General features: G+C 39.0%; 1 protein-coding gene across 1 annotated transcript; it reads right to left on the bottom strand.

Annotated features, from left to right (window-relative positions):
- Positions 1–7,894: 7,894 nt before the first annotated feature.
- On the bottom strand, positions 7,895–18,199 carry LOC102710013 (endoplasmic reticulum metallopeptidase 1). The gene is made up of 14 exons (XM_006652462.3): positions 17,862–18,199; positions 16,948–17,284; positions 15,873–16,111; positions 14,117–14,273; positions 13,307–13,384; positions 12,910–12,981; positions 12,385–12,504; positions 11,529–11,693; positions 10,821–11,346; positions 10,586–10,742; positions 10,310–10,419; positions 9,992–10,104; positions 8,894–9,257; positions 7,895–8,531 (listed from the first exon to the last, which is right to left on the bottom strand). The coding sequence occupies exons 2-14, from the start codon at positions 17,251–17,253 to the stop codon at positions 8,212–8,214; spliced, it is 2,727 nt and encodes a 908-aa protein (XP_006652525.1). The 5' UTR covers positions 17,254–17,284; positions 17,862–18,199; the 3' UTR covers positions 7,895–8,211.
- Between the last annotated feature and the right edge of the window lie 4,833 nt (positions 18,200–23,032).

The following is a 23,032-nucleotide window of genomic DNA, read 5'->3' on the forward strand; positions in this document are numbered from 1 at the left end:
AAGTATATTCCAAAGGAAGTTTGGAAGACAACGAAGTAACATTTTGTTCTGCTCAGAACCAGGCTTGAAAATGGTACAGTACAGTATGGCTCCGTTTAACCATCTTTGGATGCTTCTTACTTCTCCTAAGACATAGTAGTAGTTGAAACCAATTATTGGCCAATTTGGTTTCAGAGCTGGGACAATAATTTCCCAAATTTTGTGAAATGAATTTATGATGGATCATCATCCCATAGATGGTCTGATTCCTCGAACCAAGCAACCTGAAAGGTCGTCAAATTGTACCACCACACACTTGAGACCTGGGGACCGTGTATACCAGAAGACAAAGGGTGATCCATCGCTAGTTTGGTCCGGGTTTGCTTGTGTCGTTAGGTGTTCCTGGGTCGCATCTCTGTCATGAAATCAACAGGTGGGAGAAGGTGAGGTTAGGGGGCAAGTAACCGGCGAAAGATGCCAAATCGCCATGAAACTGAAAGAATGTCACACCGAGGAGTGATAGGTGTGTGTGATCAGACAGGCCCCCCTTTTTGCTGGCCTGGGAAGGTTGCTGTCTGTCCTAGCTGCGTTTCACACATGACACCGACGGGTCTGAATCTGATGCTGAGGCTCGGTAATGCTTGATTTCAGAGCATAGATGTAAGCTGTTCACCTAATCACAGGCCGTTGATTGTTTTTATGTCAGGGAGTCTCTCGTTGTTGCAAGTTGTGGCAAGATCGGAGCTTGCCAAGGGAAATAATAATGGCAGGTCAAGGGGGGAAGGTTTTTGTACTCGACAGGCTCATGACTTTGGATACAAGTTGCCATGCTTTGTGGCGCAAGTGTTGGGTTGCTAATTAATCCGGCCTTAAAGGTTTGGCTTGTCGGGATTGCGAAACTAATCTTAGGAATGGTACGGTGATCAGGGCTTTCTGATTAATAAACTCGATGTGTCATAATAGCATTTAGGTTCTAATGCCACACTGTGCGAGTGTGAGAGGACGATCTAGTATCAAATCATGAGGTGATAGCTAGCAAATACTAGAATTGTAAATTACTCATTCTTGGTTCTCTCCTTGATACACAAGGTTTCAACTTGGGGGCCTCTTGTCGTCACCATCATATACTGGTCTGAATCATATGTCAGTTTACTTATAAATGCAAAAAAAAATGAAAGAAGATAATTTCCAAGTATAATCATCAGCTTTGTATACTGTTGGTGAGTGATGCGTCCATGCTACTGCAATGCTGCAAACTGCAAACCAAAGCATGGTGTTGAGGATATTATTACGCACTATACAGCTAAGAGGTCTCTTTCGCTTGACCTAACCAGGGTTTTGGGTTGCAGGTATTTGTTTTGGTTGGTCTTAGCCTGCCGATGCTAATGCTCCAGTATACTATATGTGCGTCTTGTCGGTGCCTGTAGCCATTGCTGTCAGCTAGTAGCTCTTGCTTTCCCTTCAAAGAAGGGAATGGACATAATTAAGCCAATCGAACTGTTCACATCGGATTTAATTTACATAACAAGAAAAAGCATACGGTTGGTATACGCAGTGCTGTACAGTACCTGACAGCTCTGTAAATTAATTCATACGGCATGGTTATTACAAAAGAAACCGGAGTAACCATAGTTTACATGAACATTTCACTTGCTAAAGTGTTAATAATGCATCATTAGATAGAGTACTAGTACTAATTTCTGCCTTTGGCAAAAGGGGGAGAGATTGAAACAACTTAACGACATGATCAGGTGCAGGTGAGAGGTCAGTACTCAGTGCTAGTAGCTAGTGTTGTGAGCCAGCAGGCAGTGAGGCAAGCCATGAAGAAATGGACACCAGGCAACGCAGACGAGAGGTCGTCAGTAGTGGAGCAGGAAATGTCAACTGGAGGGGTCAAGAAGTCAGCGGAGGCCACGGTGGGGGCGCCGTGGCACACTGCACCATGTCGGCCGGGCTGTCTCACTGGCTAATTAATTTAGTCCCATCAACAAAGCACTAATTAACTACCTACCCCGCCCATTGGTTGATTACGTTCTTTAATCTACTTGCGTTTAGTGGGGGAGACAGAGAGAGAAAGGAGAGATTGATCTGCGAGAAATGGGCAAGTGCTCGTGTGGGTGATGCTCCGGTGACGACAGCTTAGCGCCGGGGCGAATGTTCCGCCGCTTCGTGGGCACCGCCTGCCTCCCTGCCGGCTGCCCGTGCCGTGCTCTAACCACCAAAACGAAGAGCTGGTCAATGAGATTTAGCCAGTAGATTAGACCAAAACCGAACCAAATTCAACAGCAAAATGCCGAATGCTCGGCCGTCAAATTCAAAAGGCGGCCGGGAGGCAGTTTTGTACTCGTTTGTGTATGATGCGTTGAAACTAGACTTGCTAGGGGTACTACTTAACAGCAATACTGTTATGGTATTCCCAACACAATGACTAGAATGATGTCATAGCATTAAATAAAATAAAAAATAATGTGGTAAGTGAATAAATGAGAAAAGAGAATGGTACACGACATCCAAGATATTATGTGAGATAAGTAACATTAAATTTAAGTGTGAAATAGTGATGTTTATATTCGAAGAATAGTGTCTAGTACTAATTTCTTGATGATGGAAAGTTTATAGAAACCATATCTAGTGTTATGGATTAAAAATGCCTATGTTACCAGCGTAGAGCTAGCTAATGCAAGGTTGGCTCCTTTGACAAGGAAAACAAAAGCCAATGCGGTATTACCATTATTCAACTTTGTCTCCGCGGCTCACGTGCGCGTGCATGGTAACCAAGACAGCGACCGGCACCAACCATCCCTTCCCTCCCTGCCTAGTGACCCTAACCGTGCAACCTACGGATGCAACATATAACATGGGCTGTACTGCTAATTTTGAGCTAGTACTATTAGGTGATGTTTAGATTGAGAAAATTTTTGGGAGAAGTGTCACGTCTAATGTTCGACTGGATGACAGAAAGGGTTTTCGAACATGAATAAAAAACGAATTTCACGGCTAGCCTGGAAACCGCGAGACGAATCTTTTGAGCCTAATTAATCCGTCATTAGCACATGTTGGTTACTGTAGCACTTATGGCTAATCATAGACTAATTAAGTTGAAAAGATTCGTCTCAAGATTTCTTTCGTAATTGAGCAATTAGTTATTCGTTTTATCAATGTTTATGTTAGAGATATGATCCAAATTATTATCTATAATAGATTTGGATTATATTACTAGTTTACTACTAGTTTTCTCATAACCTTTCCTACTTGGAGTAGGAGTAGGATTAGTTTCCTAACGGGATTTTGTCAGTCTTTTCCTATTATGACTCCTTGATTTCTCTTTATATATATCCCTTGTAAGCTGCACGGGAAGGGTGCGACGGCTTGTTGTATTCTCCTGCTATTGTAATCATCACCTTACAGTGGTTATTGCCGGTTGGCGCCCGTGGTTTTTTTTCGTAAGAGTTTTTCACGTTAAATCTGTTTCTCGGTTATGCGTCTATTTTCCTAACAAGTGCTATCAGAGATATCCGATCTATTCGGCGCCACAGTTCATCGGAGAGATACTCAATCTCTTCACGAACTTGGCGTCACGTCGTCCGGCCGTGTCGTCTCAGCCGATCGCGCGCCAGTTCGCCCTGGGAGTTTGACGCTGCCGCCACCGGATCGCCATAAGATAAGCTGCAGAATTTTTTGTTTTTTTCTCTCTGGTTCCGTTGCCAAGGAGGACAAACCGAAGCAGCGCGTGCAATGTGCTGAACAATAGCACGCTTTCCGGAGAAAACAATATCAATTCAAGATGCAGCTCCAATCTTATCTTCTATTCACATGAACTCAAATTCATGTGAATTTGCTACAGCCACACAACTTGTGCACCAAGAAATTTTCTCTGCTCAGCCTATCATATTTTTTTTATCTGCAGTTTTTCTCAAAGTCTTTTACCAAATTAGACATTAAGAAGTTTGACGGAAAGATCAGTTTCAGCATATGGCAGGTTCTGATGAGAATTTTCTTCTACAAGCTGGTGTTTGAAAGGGAAAAATAATTCACCGAGGAGAATTTGGTTGTTCTCATTTATCACTTTGATCAAATCTATTTGGAGATTTCAATACTTCGTTTCGCTATTCTGTTAGGTTCCCCCAATTTATACCAACAGTTTCAGGATTTGATCCTATGACGAGTTTTGAAGTATTACTCAATGCTCTTGTTTTGATCGCGTGATTTCAGAGGAACTGCTATGAGCACATGACCAATTTTTTATGAGGTTTATCAGGAGATTCAAGTACTTCGTTTTGGTTCGCATCTCTGTTGGGTTCTACCAATTTATACCAACGGGTTTAGGGTTTTATTCCCATTGCGAGTTTGAAGTATGGTTCACTGCTCATGTTAAAAAAGCGAGGTTCTCATTGTCCTCAAGTTTGGTTTGTGCTTATTATAGTCCAAAAGACTATTTACCGCAAGGTGATTTTATCTACATGAGGATTCTGGTGATTTCAATTTTTATGCTACAAGGGAATTCGTCTCGAGGTGGAGATTGTTAGAGATATGATCCGAATTATTATCTATAACGTATTTGGATTATATTACTGGTTTCCTACTAGGTTTCTCCTAACTGTTTCCTACTTGGAGTAGAAGTAGAATTAGTTTCCTAATATGATTTTGTCAGTCTTTTCCTATTAGAACTCCTTGATTTCCCCTTATATATATCCCTTATAAGCTGCACAGGAAGTGTGCGACGGCTCGGTGTATTCCCCTGCTATTGTAATCATCACCTCATAGTGGTTATTACCGGTTGGCGCCCGTGGTTTTTTCCTACAAGGGTTTCCACGTTAAATCTGCTTTCTCGATTATCTGGCCAATTTATCTAACAGTTTAATGCTCTATTCAGGTGTCCAAAAATTCAATAGAATGTTTTTGGATAAAAATTTTTAGGAACTAAACAAGGCCTTAGTATTAGTACTTCCCTATTCTACTAGTACTACACACAGACAGCTGGGACTGGTACTCTGGGAGTAGTAGCGTACGTACATATAGCCAGATTGAAAAGTCACCTAGCGGTGTGGGGGCTCCTTGCTTTCAGTGCTCGCATTGCAGCAACAAAACAATCAGCGAGAGGGTGACAAAAAGAAATGGTCTTTCGCCTCGCGCGATCGCTAGCTGATGATCCCGATGCCTGCAGCTCTGACCCATTGCCAAACAGCAGCCTATTAGTATAGTATACTAGTACAACGTATGATACTAGTGCTAGTAGTAATATTAATGTTGTGGTTGATCCTAGTGTGCGTGGCTGCTTTGTCGTTGGTCGATTTGACCGGCGAGCTTCGGCCAGGGAAAACCGGCGTGACTTCCTCCGGTGCCCGGCCTCAGACAGCGGCACGGTGTTCCCGGGAGAGGGACGCGCGTGTTGATGGCTTTGTTTTGGTATCGCGCGCGCTCCCGTCGTCGTCGTCGTCCTAATAATCCTCCTCCTCGAAGCTGCACCACGGCGCGACGCGAGGAGCTGGAGGAGAAAGGTCTGCCTCTGTTGTCAATAATAATGTGCGTGTGCACGGGCGGCCTTGGGAAACGGGGAGTTTCGGTACCCCTGGACGCCCGAAGCACGGCTGCACGCGGTAATCGAATAATTTTGGGAGTATCAGGCTATCACCTACATTGGGCTACAACTTTGGATTTTGTCCATTCTGCTGTGCGTACGCCAATTCAATTTGGTCTCCGTGAGAGCATCTTCACTCCACCACACCACAATGGGCTGTCTTTGAACAGTTGGATCCATCGACCATCTGAGCGATGGCCTCTTAATCCCCATCAACTTGGAGCCATGCTCTTTTCTATTACTTTCTCTAATTTTTTTATTCGACGTATTTGACTTTTGAACGTAAATTTGATTATTTGTTTTATTCAAAAATTTATATAAATATTAATTATTTTATTATTAAAGATACTTTAAGTATGATTTATAATTTTACATATTTGCACAAATTTTCTAAGCGATCGGAACTTCCGATTATAGCCAACTTCTGGTCAGCTATCTCTACTTGGCCGAGAGCATTGATCAGAACTTTCAATCACATCAAAACTTTTGATCCAACTATTTTGCTAAATATAGAGGGCTGATAAGAGGTTCTAGTCACTTTGATCAGAACTTCCGATCAGCTAGAAACACTAAGACACATTTTCCCTTGTAAATGAAGTGTCTTAAGTCTCTCCACTAAAGAACAAGGAATATATTTAGCACTCTTCGACACAACTTCTAAGCAACGGGGGAACTATTTGGAAATTGGAATAGTGTGATTTTTCTATGACTCAATTTCAAAATATAAATAAAATAAAGCCTTCTTGAGTCCTCAAGCCATCTTCTCTTTTATAAGGGTCACCATGCATACATATTTTCTTCTTTTTGGGACTAAATCTATACTTAACTCATTAACGCTTATTAGTCCCCTATTTATACTGTCATGAATTATCTAAAACCCTTAAGGGGGGGGTCTAAGATGCACTTTCAGTGACCCGCCATTGCCCTCCCTCTGACGTCGCCACCCTCGGTCACCCACCCGAGAATGCTATTGATGATGTTGCCTTCAGGTTCTTTCCCTCTCCTAGGTGATGCTGCTGCTGGTAGCTTCCTACCTCTAGCTGCCGCTGTTGCACCAGTAGGTGGTTGATAGTAGTAGAGGGAGCTAGGCAGTGGTTAGCGAGGAAGGTGGAGTTGAAGATCGACATATAGGTTTCATTGTCACAAACTTAAAGAGAAGAGTTTGGATGGAGATGCCCTTGAAGTAAATATGACATATGGAGATAATTTTTTTTGGCTTGTTTGCTAAATGAATAAATGGAGAGTGAAGTTTGGATAGCTAATGAAGATGCTCTAAGACTTGAGTGCTTATGTATTTGGTCTCGGTTAAGCAAGTTATCCTGCTCCAACTAGGGTATGTTCTGCCCCTCTAACTAGCCTCTATTCATAGATTTATCTTAGGCTACGAGTTATTTAAGAAAATTATTGGAGTGGCTTATGTTAGGTTGTGATGACGTGCATTTCTTTCCTAGTAGACATGATCTAAATCAAATACATGTTGGGCTAAAATCTCATTGATTTTCAAAATGTGACAAAATTATTCCTCGTAATCTGAAGATGGTGACTCTTCGTAGCAAAATATTAGCTTGTCTATTAAAGCCATGTTTGTTTTAAATTAAAATTATTGTGGTGAATTATATACTGATTATATGGATAAATTGAATATTTTGACAAATAAATTTAAGGAATAGCTTAAACGAGTGATTTGAGAAATGTAGTATAATATTTTTGTTGAGAAAATGTATAAGTATGGAGCAAACAATCCATTTCAATTATCCGACGAACAACCCGTTCCGAATAAAATGCGTCCCATCAGAATTGACCAGGCTCTTATGAATCCAAAGTGGTCGTCCGTGTCTTTTAAACTTGTTTCACACAGCCAATATGTAATTTATGTTCATATATGTATTGCAGAGAATGTTATGGATTATTCTGATTAACCACCGGTCAAGAACAACAGAGGATGAAGCCGGTCCAGCATCAACTGACAAATTGGCAAGACTCAGCAATACCATCGTTTTGATCGGGGCTTGCAAAATTATCAGTTTGCATGTGAAATAATCATACCAGTCAGAAGATTAACAGTGAAGAATGTCTAAAATCTGAGCAATTATTTATGTGGTTGTGTTTGAGATGGCCAAGATTTTAGGATTAAAGAATTATCTATTTTTTATATACATATTTAATGGCATAAATAACTAAATTGACTAATATAAAGTGATTATCTTATTTTACAAAGGTTAGATGATGAGCTTTTTATATAGAAAACTTTTGCACAAAATACACTTTCTACCTGTTTGGAAAGCATGCCTATACAAATCCAAAATCCAAAAGCGGAAAAAGAATGCAACCGATACCACTCCCCATGAACACCAATCCTTTATTTTCATTTTTGAGCAACAAAAACCTTCAATCCTTATTACAGACACTGTTATATCTGAGGACTTTTACGTGAATCTACTTGTTCGTAAGAAACATGTCTGAAACCCGTGAGTATCCTGTATGTCTGATGCCCCTATTGCAAGGTTCTGTTTAATGGTAAGTTGCTGGCAACTTTCGTGTACATTTTGTGGCTATAAATGTAAAAACTATGTGGTGGTGTGGTCTGATATGCATTTCTAAATACATAATAAATAAACACTATAACCCCAAAGTCTGGTAAAGAATAATTATGGCTAAATATTGACAGGAAGAGCGGTCAAGAAAGCCAATGTATAAGGAGAAGTAGACTTTCCAAAGGGTGCACACCATCTTGGAAGCTTCTCAAGAACCCTAGCAACCTTCGGTGTAACTCTATTCACATCTGTTCTTAGTTTTACTAAGAAAGAATGATCTTCCGACTTGACTTGCTTTGGGAATGCATCCTTAGCATTACTTGACCAGAAAAGTGTTAGCTGAAATTTTGTTGGCGAGTCCTTACCACCTGCAAACTGGATTGTATGCCACCCATCGATCTCCGTCTTATTACCCAGTGGAACCAAGTTCTCCAAATCCACTGAATAAAGTAACATGTAAAGGTCAAATAAAATGAAAAAAAAAAAGTTATCTATAATATATAGAGAGAGAGAGAAATTTGGGAAAGTTTAGTGATTCATTTAAATCCATCGCAAAATCAATTTGTCACTATGTCTTAGTTTCTTGTAATCACAAGCATAATGCAGTGGGCTTTAATCATCTCAGTAAATCAAAATGTAGGGATATTCTTAAGTGTTGCCTCAAAATAAACAGGGGTCACCATGGTGGTAATGGTAACCAAACTAATTTACTCTCTATTGGTGATTATAATGCTCAACACTCTATATTTTAAGCATATACTATGCTTCAAAAAAAATTTCTTTATTCAATAACTCAACTTACCATGAACTGTGAAGTCATCAATTTCTTGTTTATTGATTGCCATCGACCAACGTGTAGATGACTTGGTATCAACTGATATTATTGTTTGTCGAGCATCATCTGTAACAGCGTCACTTTCTAAACTGAGCACTGGCACTTCTGATTTGCTCCATCCGATATTGCTCCCTTCGTAACTCAAACAGCCATACTTCATGGTAAATGTTACAAAATCAACAGTCCTATTCCTCCCACAAGAAAATTCTTCGTCTCTAAGGTTTACCAATTCATTTGTCAACTTTCCAGGTGTATTGGAGAACAGAGTAACATATGATGACGGTTCTGTATTACCACTATTCACCACTGTGGTGTCAACAACATGCACAACCTGAGCAGAAACAAATCGTGAAATAGTTTTCCAACAACTATGATAACTAGTCTCTTGTTGATTGATACAGAGTGAATGGACATTTTTAAAAAAATGCATGCAAAAAGGCTTCTGACAGAAGAGACTCGCAAGCATTTCAGGACAGATAAATTTATATACATTGCAAAAAGTCAATATAGTGATATTCATCCGCAACAGTTATGAACTTCTATCTATCTACATGTAATTCTACAATTTAAGGCTCATTTACTGTTTTCTTCTTGTGCCAGATAATCATCATTGAAAATTGTTGCAAATTAATATTCAAATGGTGGTGGGAATATGAAACAGAATTAACTATATATTTAAAGGGAGAACAGTAGCATGTCCGCCAATAATGAATGCCTGATTGCATGAAGACCATTCCAAATGCTCAACTCTTAAAAAAAAAAACTTAAGTTTGCAAAAGGAGGGATACATGTTAAATTCCAATTCTGTTTAAAAGCAGACTTGCAATAAATACCCATCAAACAAGAGCACAAAAAGTAGTGGTATCACATGAATATATATATATCATCATCATCAGATTACGGATATGATAAAGAATGAATAGTAATATTAGAGATAATATGAAAATATCACTGCAAAATCAAAAGGTTAAGGTTTATTTATTCAAATAACATGATAACAAGGTTTTCAGATAAATCCAATGGTGTAACTGAATTGTAGTGTAATTGATGTTTTCGAGTGCTTACATTTACAGACCGAGCTATGTCCTCTGTGAATGCTGGGACAATGCCACTTGATACCAGTACAAGTGCAAGACCAAAGATTACACACAAGAGAAAACCAAGTGTCTTTTTAGCACCTGAAGAAAACAACAATATTGGGGAATATCAGCCTCTTTGAGATGATTTTGACAAGGGCAGAGTATATGCAGCTAACCAATGTAGACAGGTGTAAGAATTTCATGCAAAAACAACCTTTAAATTTTGAATGAACATGATTACAGACATCGATGTTACTGCAAAAGGTAAGCAACGTGCAATGATATCTAGCATGTCATGGTTTACCTGATATGTGAGCATAAGAAAGAAGATATACAAATGTAAAACTTATGACAACAGCAATGGCAACAGAGACTACTACATTGCCAAGCCAATCTGGTAGACCACCAGGGTTCCTGCAAATTTAAGGTCTACATTAGTTTGGTTAATTCAGATTAACTGATATGGTACCCTATAAAATCCAATTAACAGTACAAGTTACAAAACAGTCAGATCCAAAAACAACAGTGTCTTAAAACAGAGAGAGAACCCTTTTGGACGTTGCAAGCTCTATATATGTACCTATCAATGCGTACAACACTCCCGATAATAATATCAACCATGTGAATAGCCAAACCAGCAGATGACACAACTGGTGCGGCCAATGCCAGAACCAATGTAACAACCTTAAGCTGTTTAGGTGACCGAGCAGGAGACAGTGTTGCTTCCATAAGACCATCTGCAAATAAATAACAGCTGTAAATACTCGAGATAAATATGAATCCAACACCTTTATCAGATAGTCATAGCAACTTACACGCAAAAGCAGGCGAAACAAGCCAGATGAGTGCTATGTAAGATGATCCAACCTTCAAGTATGTTCCCAGTATCAGAACTATTAGCCATTGCACAAAACCAGATTTAAATATCCACCTCTCAGCTTCCAGGCTAACAATGTTTCCCAACACATTATGAGCAAGGCCTGGCTTTGTTCTTGAATATACATGTTTAAGATGCCTTTTCAAAATAATGAATCCAATATGCTGACCGATGAATGCCCCAAGTAGTGCAGGTGAACCAAATAACCCAATTACTAGCCATGGATGCGCAACATATGACACAGGAAAGGAACAAATATATGGCAGGGCAAGTGCAACCACAGCTGATAAGCTAACAGAAGAAATTAACATAAGAACAATGCTCAAACATGATATTCCGAAGGACACAAGGCCAGGCCGTCCACCCATAAGCAATGAAGTTCCCCAGATAAGAAGGGACTGAAATATTATTGAATTGTGAAACATGATTGCAAGCCGCTGCGGATAAACTACCATGTATTTGCCCTGCAAAGTCATGAAATACATGTGACACAGTTAATAAAAAGAAAATTCAGTTATTTTTTTACCAGATGCCAACATTGTTGTTGCATATTTATCCATGAAGTCTTCCAGAGAGAAAATATATGGGATATTGCATGGCGTATTTATCTATCATGGCACCAAATGAAGAGAATTCATTTTTATACCAGAATGTCGAAAAAAACAGCTTTGTTCTGCTCTGCGCCATCTTGCTTTGCTTGTATTGCATCTTTCATAAATTTTGGTGATGCAGCAGCATGAAGTAGGAAAGCAAGCATATTTTCTCCAATATGCTGAAGAGATCCTGGTTTCAGATGCTTCATTTTGTCATTCTGTACCAAAGAAAACAAAAGGTATCCGTGAGTATAAAAATATTTAGGATTTGATGAAAATGGATTAAAGCTTCCATCAAATATTTCACTCTTTAAATACATTTCCCTAACATGGACCAATATTACCATTTGACCTAGATATTAATCAGCATTAACTTCTTAAAGGTGGTCAGTTTCAACTTTTGGCACACGTAATTAGTCTCACTGCATCATAGTAATCAGATATCCAGGATCAAATGACTATCATCTTTTAGAATTAAGCAGCCAGCCCATATTGTATATGAAAGAATCAGCTTGACACACGAGAAGAATCACGAATATCTCCTTTAGATGTATGCCTGTTCTGTTTCTGGTGGAAACGGTCAATATAACAATAGCAATGAGAGCTGCATCATCTTAATTTCAAGGTCCATAACCTTTAGCTCTTCCAACAAACAAAGCAAGAGCAGCTGGCTCACTGACTCATAATGAAATTTATGCCATTAGTTATATCAATTATCCTGCTCATAAAAGTCAAACAAATAAAGCATTATAATTGATGGTGTGTTATAACTTTTTGTTTGGAAGTTTGTCTAGCGATACACAAAACCATGCCAATCTGTTCAGACAAAGGGAAAACCATGAGATAAATCTTTGGCATTAGTTAGTACCAGGGATACAAAAAATGTATTAAAGAGTCATCAAAGCAAACCTTTGTGTGATATACTGATGTCCTGTCTGTATATGCAAAATCTAGGCCAGGAAGACCACCAACTTCCCGATATATTTGAAAATCAGTAGCAGACTTTATTGCTCCAGACTGAAAAACATCCTGCAATTACAAATTTGAGCCATGTCATATTTGCAAGTATAATTAATACAACTCAGGGATTGGCCTGTGCTAAAATTACATGAAGTGGAGCCTTCTATAAATCTAGTGATAGAGAGTCACCTGAATATTTTAAGTGAAGTTTTGCACCAAGTAAGTCACATCAATATCTCGTATTTTTTTAATGGCAGATAGTTAAAGTGTTTTAAAAACGGATGATAAACAAGTATGCTTTGTTTAGCATCTGCTAACCCAACAAAAGCTGCACGGGAAAAGAACTCAAGCATCTGGACCAGATATATTTATAAATATATACTGCAGTGACTAAGGGAGATGAACATCGTTATGTACCAAAGAAAAAGTACCTTTCTGAGACAACTCTAAAATTGAAATGAAATGATATGCTACCTGTGAAGCTATCTGAGCAGATGGATATTTGGCTACAGAGGCAAAGCTTTCCAGAGCCCAATGGTCTGTACCCTGTTATATCAGGGAAAATTAGAAAGTGGAGTTAGCCAGTTCAGAATAAATATTCCGGTTACATGTTGAAAAAAGAGATATGGCAATCCAAAAATATCTAAAACGATTCCAAAAGGTATTCAGTGCCAGATTTTTTAATATCCCAGGGTTTCTCTTTCTTGCTTATGCAAATAAGTGGATATGTAACGTCTATTTACTTGATTTTCAGAAACTTATTTACTAGTATCAGCAATAAAGTAACTAAAAAACAAGGGAATGATAATTTCGTAAAATAAGTGAAGAACAGTTATTTTGCCAGGTGGTCTAACAAAAAGTAGAACCTTACCTGAAATAGAGTAGATTTCCCGCTGATACCCATAGCTTCCAAATCAACTGCAAAACGTACAGCGTTTCTCCAGCGGTGCTGAACAAAAATTATTAAATCACATTATGAGGTCTCTATTGAGTGAGTGGTGAGCTGTGAGCCAGTGGAATCTTCATAACAAAATGCTTAAAAATAACAAATGTTCAAGGGTAAATCTTCAGTGATAAGTGAAACAACACACAAGAGAAATCAAGTAGGTAATGCAAGATTTGAAGTATCAGGTGGACTGCATTTGACATAAGAGAGTGTATCAGTAAGATCCTTCATTAGACCATTCAACAGACATTTTGCCAAAGTACCTCTCCCAGCTTTACTATGTTACATTTACACTGGAGATTTCATCATCACATACCTCTACCCTTTTTTCTACAGTGATAAGTCATGCAGACTCCAACACAATAGACGGTTACAGTCTTACAGAATAATTTTACACTACTATTTTAAGACCCACTTCCCACCAACTGTAACCATAACATAAATTAAAAACAATCCCAAACTTTGCCTTAAATAGCATAGAGTACTTGGCTCCTTCTGGCATGTCTCCTAATACCACACCCTGTACTGAATTCTGAAAACCACTAAACCCGAATTCCCGCCCAACAGAGGATGAACAACTGTTAATAAACTGAATATTTGATGTTATCGCAAAATGTAAGTTCAGGTGCTGGTTCCTTGTTTAAATATCAAGATACCTTTTAGAGTAACACAAAAGTTGCATTAAGATTAGAATCAAGTATGAATATACTGGGATGAAGTCATAAAGATAGTGACCTGAGTTATAAAACTATGGGCACCATCAAGACCTTCTTCTTCACCTGTGTTGAATAGAAACAGGACGCCACTCTTAAACCCATGAGCCCACTGAGCCACTCCCCGTGCAAGCTCTAACATGACTCCCACACATGAACTACAATCTCCAGCACCTTCGCTGAAAAAGCAAAGTATGTTTTCTCAACATTGGCATGGACAAAAATAAATAAATGCAAAAAGTTATTTTACAAAACTGCCAGTGTCAAGCAACTAAACCGTTAGTAGAATTAGATAAAAGAGTGAAGTGCACCAGCGGTTCTTAAACTTGTGTGCATGTGTCATCTAGGTCACTAAACTCTCAAAATGCATTTTTGGGTCCCCGAACTTGTCTGGTGTGTCATATAGGTCTAAACAGGCTCCGACCCGCTCCATCCGCTGACGTGGCATGTCACGGTGGCGCCTATTAGGGGTGAATAGAAAGCTCATGGCTCGTTAGCTCGCTCGACTCGTGACAAACTCGGCTTAGCTTGACTCGGCTCGTTTCATTTTTCTAACGAGCCGAGCTAGCATTTTAGCTCGTTAGAGATAACGAGCTAGCTCGAGCTGGCTCGTGAGCTGCTCACGAGCCTAATGACACAAGATTCACCGGTGTTTATTGATTTTACCCTGGAATACATGTGTTTAGTACTTTATAGGTTCACCATGTGATTTGTTGGTTCAAACTTTAATATTTAAATATAATTTCATATGATTTGCACGTTTGAAATAAAAATTTGCTTGTATAACCTATTAAAAAATTATTTAGGTTAACTTTTTATGCATGGTTCACGAGTCTAACGAGCCAGCTCGAGCTTTATAACGAGCCGAGCCGAGCTGGGTTTCTAGCTCGTTACGATAACGAGCCGAGCCGAGCCAGCTCGTTATCTTAATGAGCTGGACCGAGCCGAGCCGAGCTGGCTCGTTATCCAGCCCTAGCGCCTACGTGTTGGTGGGGCCATGTGGTCCCACACGATGATGTCGTCGCCGGAGATACTGACATGTGAGACCCACATGGCCCCACCAACACGAGGCGTCACCGTGGCGTGCCACGTCAGCGGATTTATATGACATACCAGACAAGTTCGGGGACCCAAAAATGTATTTTGAGAGTTCAGGGACCTAGATGACACATGCACACAAGTTTAGGGACCGCTAGTGCACTTCACTCTAGATAAAAAAATAAGAGTATCTACCTGAAAGCAACCTGAATAAAGTAACAAGGAAAAAGGAACATGGCTTGTCAATTAGGCAATCTCTTTGTTTGGTTCCCGCTTGTTCAGAAGTTACATTTTAGCTTTCAAATGCTATATGATATATCCTATCTTCAGTAAATGATGATTCATCTTGAACTAAGCTCCACCCAATATTCCTAATCAGTAATCATGTTATGCTTGGCAACTTTTGTATCTCTGCGTTGTCTATGTAAAAGAGCAGAGGACTGTCAGATCAAATATCCATCTCATCCCATGTTTTGCTTATTAATTTCTTCCAGTAAATCTTCTGTTGCCCCTTTCCAATTGATCACTAATGTGGTGATCATGCTGGATTGTTGCAGAAGGGTTTAATGTTCCACGGTAATAAAGAATTCAATGCACTAATTTGGCTACAAGTGTTAAAAGGCCATGTGGAAACTCCCTTCTAGCTATTACTAATCTTACTGCTTCAGCAGAGTGATTTCATTGTATCACACAAAGCAGAAGCAAAAAAATGTTCCTTTAAGAGAGAGACAGAGCCTTACGTTGTGGAAACTGTATCAATATGAGAAGAAACAAGAATCAAATTTTCCTCGGCTTCTAGTAAATACTTGGGAACAACTCTCAGCATCACATGCTTAAGATCTGAATACAACATGGTTTTTCCATTGAAAAGGCCACCAGCTATACGATTTGCGCCAATATATGTGTGGAACAGCTCCAGTTGGACATCAACCTCCCAATGAGCTGTCTTCTTTATTTTCTCTGCTACTGCATAGACATACTATAGCATGGGCATGTCAGAATTTATAGTATATTTAAAAAAAGATGTTCTAGAATGCTACATCCTAGCAATGTTATATCAGTGAAATAGTGAATAGCAACATACTGAATTAGAAAGACTAACAACAGATGAAACATTAAAACACAGCAGGAAGAGAAAACAGTTTTGTGGGCCCTCAATATTAACTTAGTGCTTTTGCCAGAAATTCATAGCAACTTGATTGTCATTTGTTATAATTATTTATTGGGACTACCACAGTAGCATTCGCAGTTGTATGGAAGCAACCTGTATTAAAAATATGGAAGTGCCCATTTCGTGGAGCTTCAGAAAAAAGTTGATCTTAGAAGAAGTCCTCAATAGTTCAATACAAGTAGATTGATATTACTAAAACACTTTAAAAGACTTCTTTCACACATAACTGTCACTTTCAGTGTATTTACTGAATCCATAAAGAAAATCCCACAGAGTGTAAAAAAGTAAATCATTTTGCTGAGCTAGATAATTGAAGTATTGCAACATAGTATAATATCGACAAGAGTAAGTTTGCAGATCAAAGGAGCCTATTGCCTATTATAGAACTCTATCCCTCTACCTATCAAACATTATAAAACGATTTTATATTTTTTTTAACTTTTCTGCAAATAATGACACTACAAGTATTAACTCTGTAGCCAACAGGTGGTTCCAGTTCAATAGGAAAAATAAGCGCCTATACATGTTATACACCAATGGTTAACCATGAAGGATACTGAAATACTTGGTAAAAACAATGAAATTGCAGGTCTAATTACTAATAATATGAAAGCAAGTAGCTTAACTTATGAGTATAGAACAACCTGAACAGCAAGATCAAGGGAATCTGAACCAACTGGATGAGGACCCAAGCCTGCAAGGTATTTAACATGCTCCAGTGCAGATGCCTCTGAGAACCCACGCTTACCAGCCTGCTCAGCATTAAGGGGCAAAGGAAGATTTGCATACTGAACACGATAAACAGACCAGGATCCATGAAGGAAGACTATCAACAACCCCAGCAATAAAAAAGGTGTCCTCCTATGCCTGCCATAATCTTCATTTGTACTGACTTCATCAACTTTGGGTTTCTCATGAGTTGAGACAGACGAGCCTTGCCCTCGCGGCATTCTGCATGTATAAATCTGAAGGACAAAACACCTGAAAAAAATTTCTTTGACAATTAGTTATCCTAATGACAGAAAATAAAATAAGATTAGTTTAGCACTCTCATACTACTATCTTTTTAGAAGAACGACCAAACAATTGTGTTTTCTTAAAGTTTTTTCCCTAGGAAAATTAACATGTTTGAATCCCAGTTTTGAAATAAAAGTTCCCCTCAAATACATGGTAGTACAACATGAATCGGTATCCGTTGTTTTATTCAGTATATACAATCGTTGCAACCGCTATTGAATACTAAATGCATAAATCCTCTTTCATATAGGAGAAATACACGCATAGTCAAACCAGATACAATCCTCTGTGCATTATGATAATTCCTGTTAAATTTCTAGCAGGGTTTTAACCTGACCCAAAGGTCAGGAATTTCAGAAGTCGGCTATTCATACAGCAAAATAATAGGAGTACAGGTTATCCGCTGGTTAAAACATAAATGCAAATATAAAGTGTTCAGTTCACATTTACTGCATACCCAGCCTGCAGGTTTAATAAGCCAATTTGGGTTAGGACAGCAGAGAATCATTCATGTGTCAGCCTTAAGGATTTTTGGACTTACAGCACAACAGGAGGACAGAGGCTGTCGGCCACGGGGTGCGGGGGCTCGGGCTGCCGGCGACGTGGCCCGGGGGTCTTCCGGCTTCCTGATCCTGATCCGGCCTGCGGGGGTGGCCACGGGTGCCGACGACGACAGGAGGCCGCCCGAGCCGGCGGCGGGGGATGGCGGTAGGAGGAGGGATGAGGCGACGGGGGGTCGCGGCAGGAGGAAGGAGGGTTTACGCCGGTGGGTGCGTCTGGAGGGATAAATTTGATCCCTCGTCTGGACTCTGGAGGAGGGAGGAGGGTTGACGCCGGATGCGGGACGACTGACGAGATGATGGGGGTGGCGGCGAGGGTGGACCCGAACCCTAGCTATCTTTTGCACGAGGACATGCAACGCGGGGGCGCGCGGGTGCAGCGTCCCACTCGGGCTGGCCGCCGACCGATGCTCCCAGCACCCCTCGCGTTTCTTCTCCGCCTGCCCCGGAGGCCGAATTTGTATGCGCTCAACCAGCCTCGTGGGAGGTGAGATTGGGATAACGAAGTTAACCAAAACACACCTCCTCCTCCGTATCAAAAATAAGTTTATTTTTCTAGATTTTCGTAGGATGTTTAACTTTTTATCTTATTTTAATTTTTTTTATAATTAATATTTTTATTGTTATTAGATGATAAAATATGAATTATATTTTACGTGAGATTAATTTTTTTTAGTTTTTTTTAGATTTTTTTAAATAAGATGATAGTCAAATGATGGACACATGAACCAAAAAATAAAGTTTTTTAGATGGACAGTAGATTTGATACTAATGACATATTTATAGTCCTGGAGTTGGTCGGCGAGGAGCGACGTGAAGGCGGCGAGGGCGTGGCATCATGCGTGGTGCGGCGGCGACGTGGTGCAAGACTGAGGCGATCTCAGATCAACTACCAACAGTTTTTGGACTTTTTTATTTTTGGCAAGTGGATTATCCTAAACTTTTGAAGATAAATCTTATCTTCTTTTTCCTTTGTTATATTGTTTATAAACTTACCAAAACACAGAATTTGGAAAACTTAAATTGCAAAACTCTTGAGACGCTCTAATGTACATAATTTTGTTTTCCATCCCCGCTAGTGATTTTTTTATAAAAAAAAGACCGTCGATTTTGGAGAAAAATACCCCGTCAACACTTCTTGCCTACCAAGTCATCAATAATACTTTTAAATTTCAGTTAATTCGGGCTACTTTGGAATTTTATCACTCTACTATTTTTGACGGATAAGTGGAAGATGCAGTCCTTTGGTCTCGTAGATTTGAAGCTAAGGACAAGATTCGTGGTTTCAATCTAGAAATCAATCTTCTCATTTCCCTAGAAGTGGTAATGTACACAACTTTGTTTCCCTATTTTTAATAGTTATAGTTACTAGAAAAATACATGTTTGTTGTACTGGGTCAAATTAATTTTAATTGTATAAATCAAAATAAATTTTAAAAATAAGTTTCAAAAGTACATTGTGCTCGAGTCAAAAATAATTATTATGGTCAACATAAGATTGATTTGTTAAGCGTACGTTTTATCGGGAAGCTTACCATTGAAAATAGAAAATTATGCTCAACACTGTAAAAAAATATTAAATAAGATGGGTGGTGTTTTCACGTCAAATAAAGATAGATGCATAGTAAACTGTTATCCGAGCATTAATCCCTTTGATTTTTTATTTGATATAAATATTTAATTTTAAACAGTCCCCAGTAACTGTTTCCAAGAATCTTTTAGTTTCTATTTCTACTTTTTTTTCTTTTTTTTCTTTCCCTTTTACTCTTTTCTCTTCTATTTTTTCCTTTCGTTTCTTTTCTCCCTCTCTTCTTCTTTCTTTTTCTTTTCTTATTTTTCTCTGTCCTCTTTTCCCTTCTTGTCCCGTACTCTCGTCGTGTAATTCTAGAACAGTGGACTCAAATATGAATTGGATGTAAATTTCACGTCATGTTCAGACGAAAGATCTACTAACTCTGTCCCTAAATATTTAACGTCATTGACTTCACATGTTTGACTATTCATTTTATTTAATTTTTTGCAAAATATGTAAAGTTATATATATATATGCATAAAAGTATATTTAATGATAAATGAAATGATATAAAAATAATTAATAATTGTGTAAAATTTTTGAATAAGATAAATAATCAAACTTGTATAAAAAAATAAACGGCGTCAAACATTTAAGGATGGGGAGTACTTAGTTTCTTTTTGTAAGAAAGAACTAGAATCCTAGCACTGTTGTGATTCCATTTTTGTTATTAATTGTATTTGTACTTAAATATTTTTAAACAATAAGGTAAATTGTGTCACTTCTCTAATTCCATCTTTGTTGTACTTCACGTACGTGTGCAGGAAGGCAGCATTGTGCTTCCACGAGGACAGGCAGAGATAGACGACGGAGGACGCCTAGCGCTAGCTTGCAGAAACCAAAAACCAAATACAACTCTAATGGGGGTTTTAGGTTGAGCGAGAAACGTATCCAACCAATGGTCACGCCCGAGTAACTTGACCCGGGCGGACAGAGAGACAAAATTTGGACACAAACCCTATTCGTTTTTATAATAAATAGAGATTTGAGTAGGGAGCCTCTCTCTCCTTGCGAATGTTTTTAAAAATATACAGGTAGATCGCGATATCATCAAATGTGTGCACAACAACATCGCCGATGATGCTCCGTAGATCTAAAACCAGTTGGATCTCCAGTGTGTCAGATAAGGTGGGCACTGATCAGGCTCTATCCTGCTCTGCGGTCTGCACCGCCAAGATCAGCAGATTTTACCTCGCTCCACTTTTGTTTCTCATCAACAGATCAGCTCGACGTTTTGCATCTATCGCTGCTGCCTGGACACAAAAATATAAAATGCAGCCCCCAAGCATGTCGTTTATCTCGGCATTTGATTACACACTTGCTTCAGCAATCTCAGTTATCAGTTTGACAGTCAAAAGTGAAAACCAAGCGCAGAGCTGAAAGCACACGCATAGCATTGGCAAGCCGGTAGATATGTTTTCCTAGTTCACAGTGGGCGTGAAATTCTCCGCTTCAGCACTCAAACTCAACTTCCATCAAGACTTATAATATGTCCCTTAACTAACTATAAAATCCCATTTGCATTATTGCACGTCCTCGAACTATTTATAACCCTCCTTTTGCATTATTGCTATGGATAATAAATATCGAATAAATTGAGTGCACACAGCAACACTGTTGACATTTAAATGGAACACGTTCATAATTATGACAACATAATCTTAATTATTAGGACATCGGACAATAATAATAGCTGACAAAGTGGTTGATCTCGCATCTACGTTTCCATTATCTTGACTCCTGCTCGTAGGTACAGATTATGGGTTTATTTGTAGAGCTTAATATTCTAAGAGAAACAACCGTTGAGAAAGACAACTTATCAAAATATGGAAAAATTGGATTTTCTAATTTCTAGCTCTCGGTTTATTTGTTGGATTTTACCAACTTTAGATTTTTAAAAGTTGAGTATTATTTGTACTTCTTAAGATTATGGAAGAAGTTGTGGCCACTAAAAACTCCATAATAGACCCCATATTATCAACTAGTTCATCTTCTTCTTCCTCAATGGCTCTACCCTCTTCCCTCTCCAATCCGTCTCTACCTCTGGCCAAGGAATCTATCGATAAGTGATATGAAGGGGTCGAGGACTCTGATGAGACATGTGATTGTAGCTCCCTTAGGCCTTGTTTGTTTGAAGGGGGATTGGGTGGGATTGGACCACAACCCCCATGGATTTCTCCCCCACGGAATAAATCCCGACCCATAGAAAAATCATTGTTCGGTTAAGCCTAGTCGGGGTTCTAGCCCGGTCCATCCTAGGATTTTTCTATTGTCTTAGCCGGGGAATTAATCTTCTCCATCGGTGGTGTGGAAAAAATCCCGTCATCTTGTGTGATAATGTGTAAATCCCAACATGCTGCTTTTTGTAAATCTCTGCTAAAACAAACGGATGTTTTTATAGAAGGGATTATGAAAAAATTTGGGTTCGAACCCTACATGAATTGAGTGACATGGGAGGAGTTCACCTAATCCTCTCGGGATAAATTTCTCTTGAAGATTAAATCCCAACTAACCGAACAAGGCCTATTATGAAAGCTTGAGATATCATCTCAAAGTCCAGCGGCGATACTTGAACTTGAATCGTCCAGTGAGCACCGTTGAACTTGAGTTCGAGCTTGCATGCGGCTCGCTCATCCGCGCACCAGAACCAATGTCACCGCTACGTTGCAAAATACTCCCTCCGTATTTCTGTTAAATTTCTAGCAGGGTTAACCTGATCCCGAGGTCTAGAATTTCAGAACTTGGCTGCTCCTACAGCAAATAATGTGAGGCATTGTTTAGTTCAAAATTTTTTTAAAAAAACATCACACCGAATCTTTAGATACCTAAATAAAGTATTAAATATAGATGAAACGAAAAATTAACTATACAGTTACGAAGAAATCTTGAAGCCTAAGTAGCCCATGATTAGCATAAGTGCTACAGTAACCAACATGTACTAATGACGGATTAATTAGGCTCAAAAGATTTGTCTCGCGGTTTCGGGACTAGCTGTGAAATTCGTTTTTTCGTTCATGTCCGAAAACCCCTTTCGACATCCGGTCAAACATCCGACGTGGTACTTCTCCCAAATTTTTTTTCTATCTAAACGGGGCCTGAGTATAGGTTATCCTCTGGTTTTCAAGAAAACATAAATGCAAATATAAAGTGTTCAGTTCTCACACTTAGGCCCGTTCAGTTCCCAAAACTTTTAGGAGAGAGGTCATATCGACGCGTACAATCACATATTTGAAGTATTAATTGTAGTCTAATTATAAAATAAATTTTAGATTTCGTCTGTAAATCACGAGACGAATCTTTTGAGTCTAATTAATCTGTCATTAGCACACGTTGATTATTGTAACATTTTTGGCTAATCAGTACTAATTAGGCTCAATAGAGTCTCATAATTTCTTTCATAACAGTGTAATTAGTTTTAATGGTCATGTATATTTAATAATTTATTTAAGTGTCGAAAAATTCGATAGGATGTTTTTAGGAAAAATTTTTAGGAACTAAATAGGGCCTGCTGCCCAGCCATTTTGGGTCGGTGCAGCATAGAATCATTCATTTGTCAGGCTGTTGCATAGTACTGGTACT

This window comes from Oryza brachyantha, chromosome 4 (genome assembly GCF_000231095.2).
Source record: "Oryza brachyantha chromosome 4, ObraRS2, whole genome shotgun sequence".
NCBI classification, from domain to species: domain Eukaryota; kingdom Viridiplantae; phylum Streptophyta; class Magnoliopsida; order Poales; family Poaceae; genus Oryza; species Oryza brachyantha.

Bases quoted from the DNA above. Each gene is read 5' to 3' on its own strand.
- LOC102710013 (XM_006652462.3), bottom strand. From the start codon at position 17,253: ATGCCGCGAGGGCAAGGCTCGTCTGTCTCAACTCATGAGAAACCCAAA. The intron at 11,694-12,384 runs GTTTGCTTTGAT...TCTTTGGTACAG, and splicing joins CATCAGTATATCACACAAAG to AATGACAAAATGAAGCATCT. The intron at 8,532-8,893 runs GTAAGTTGAGTT...TACTTTATTCAG, and splicing joins TGATGACTTCACAGTTCATG to TGGATTTGGAGAACTTGGTT.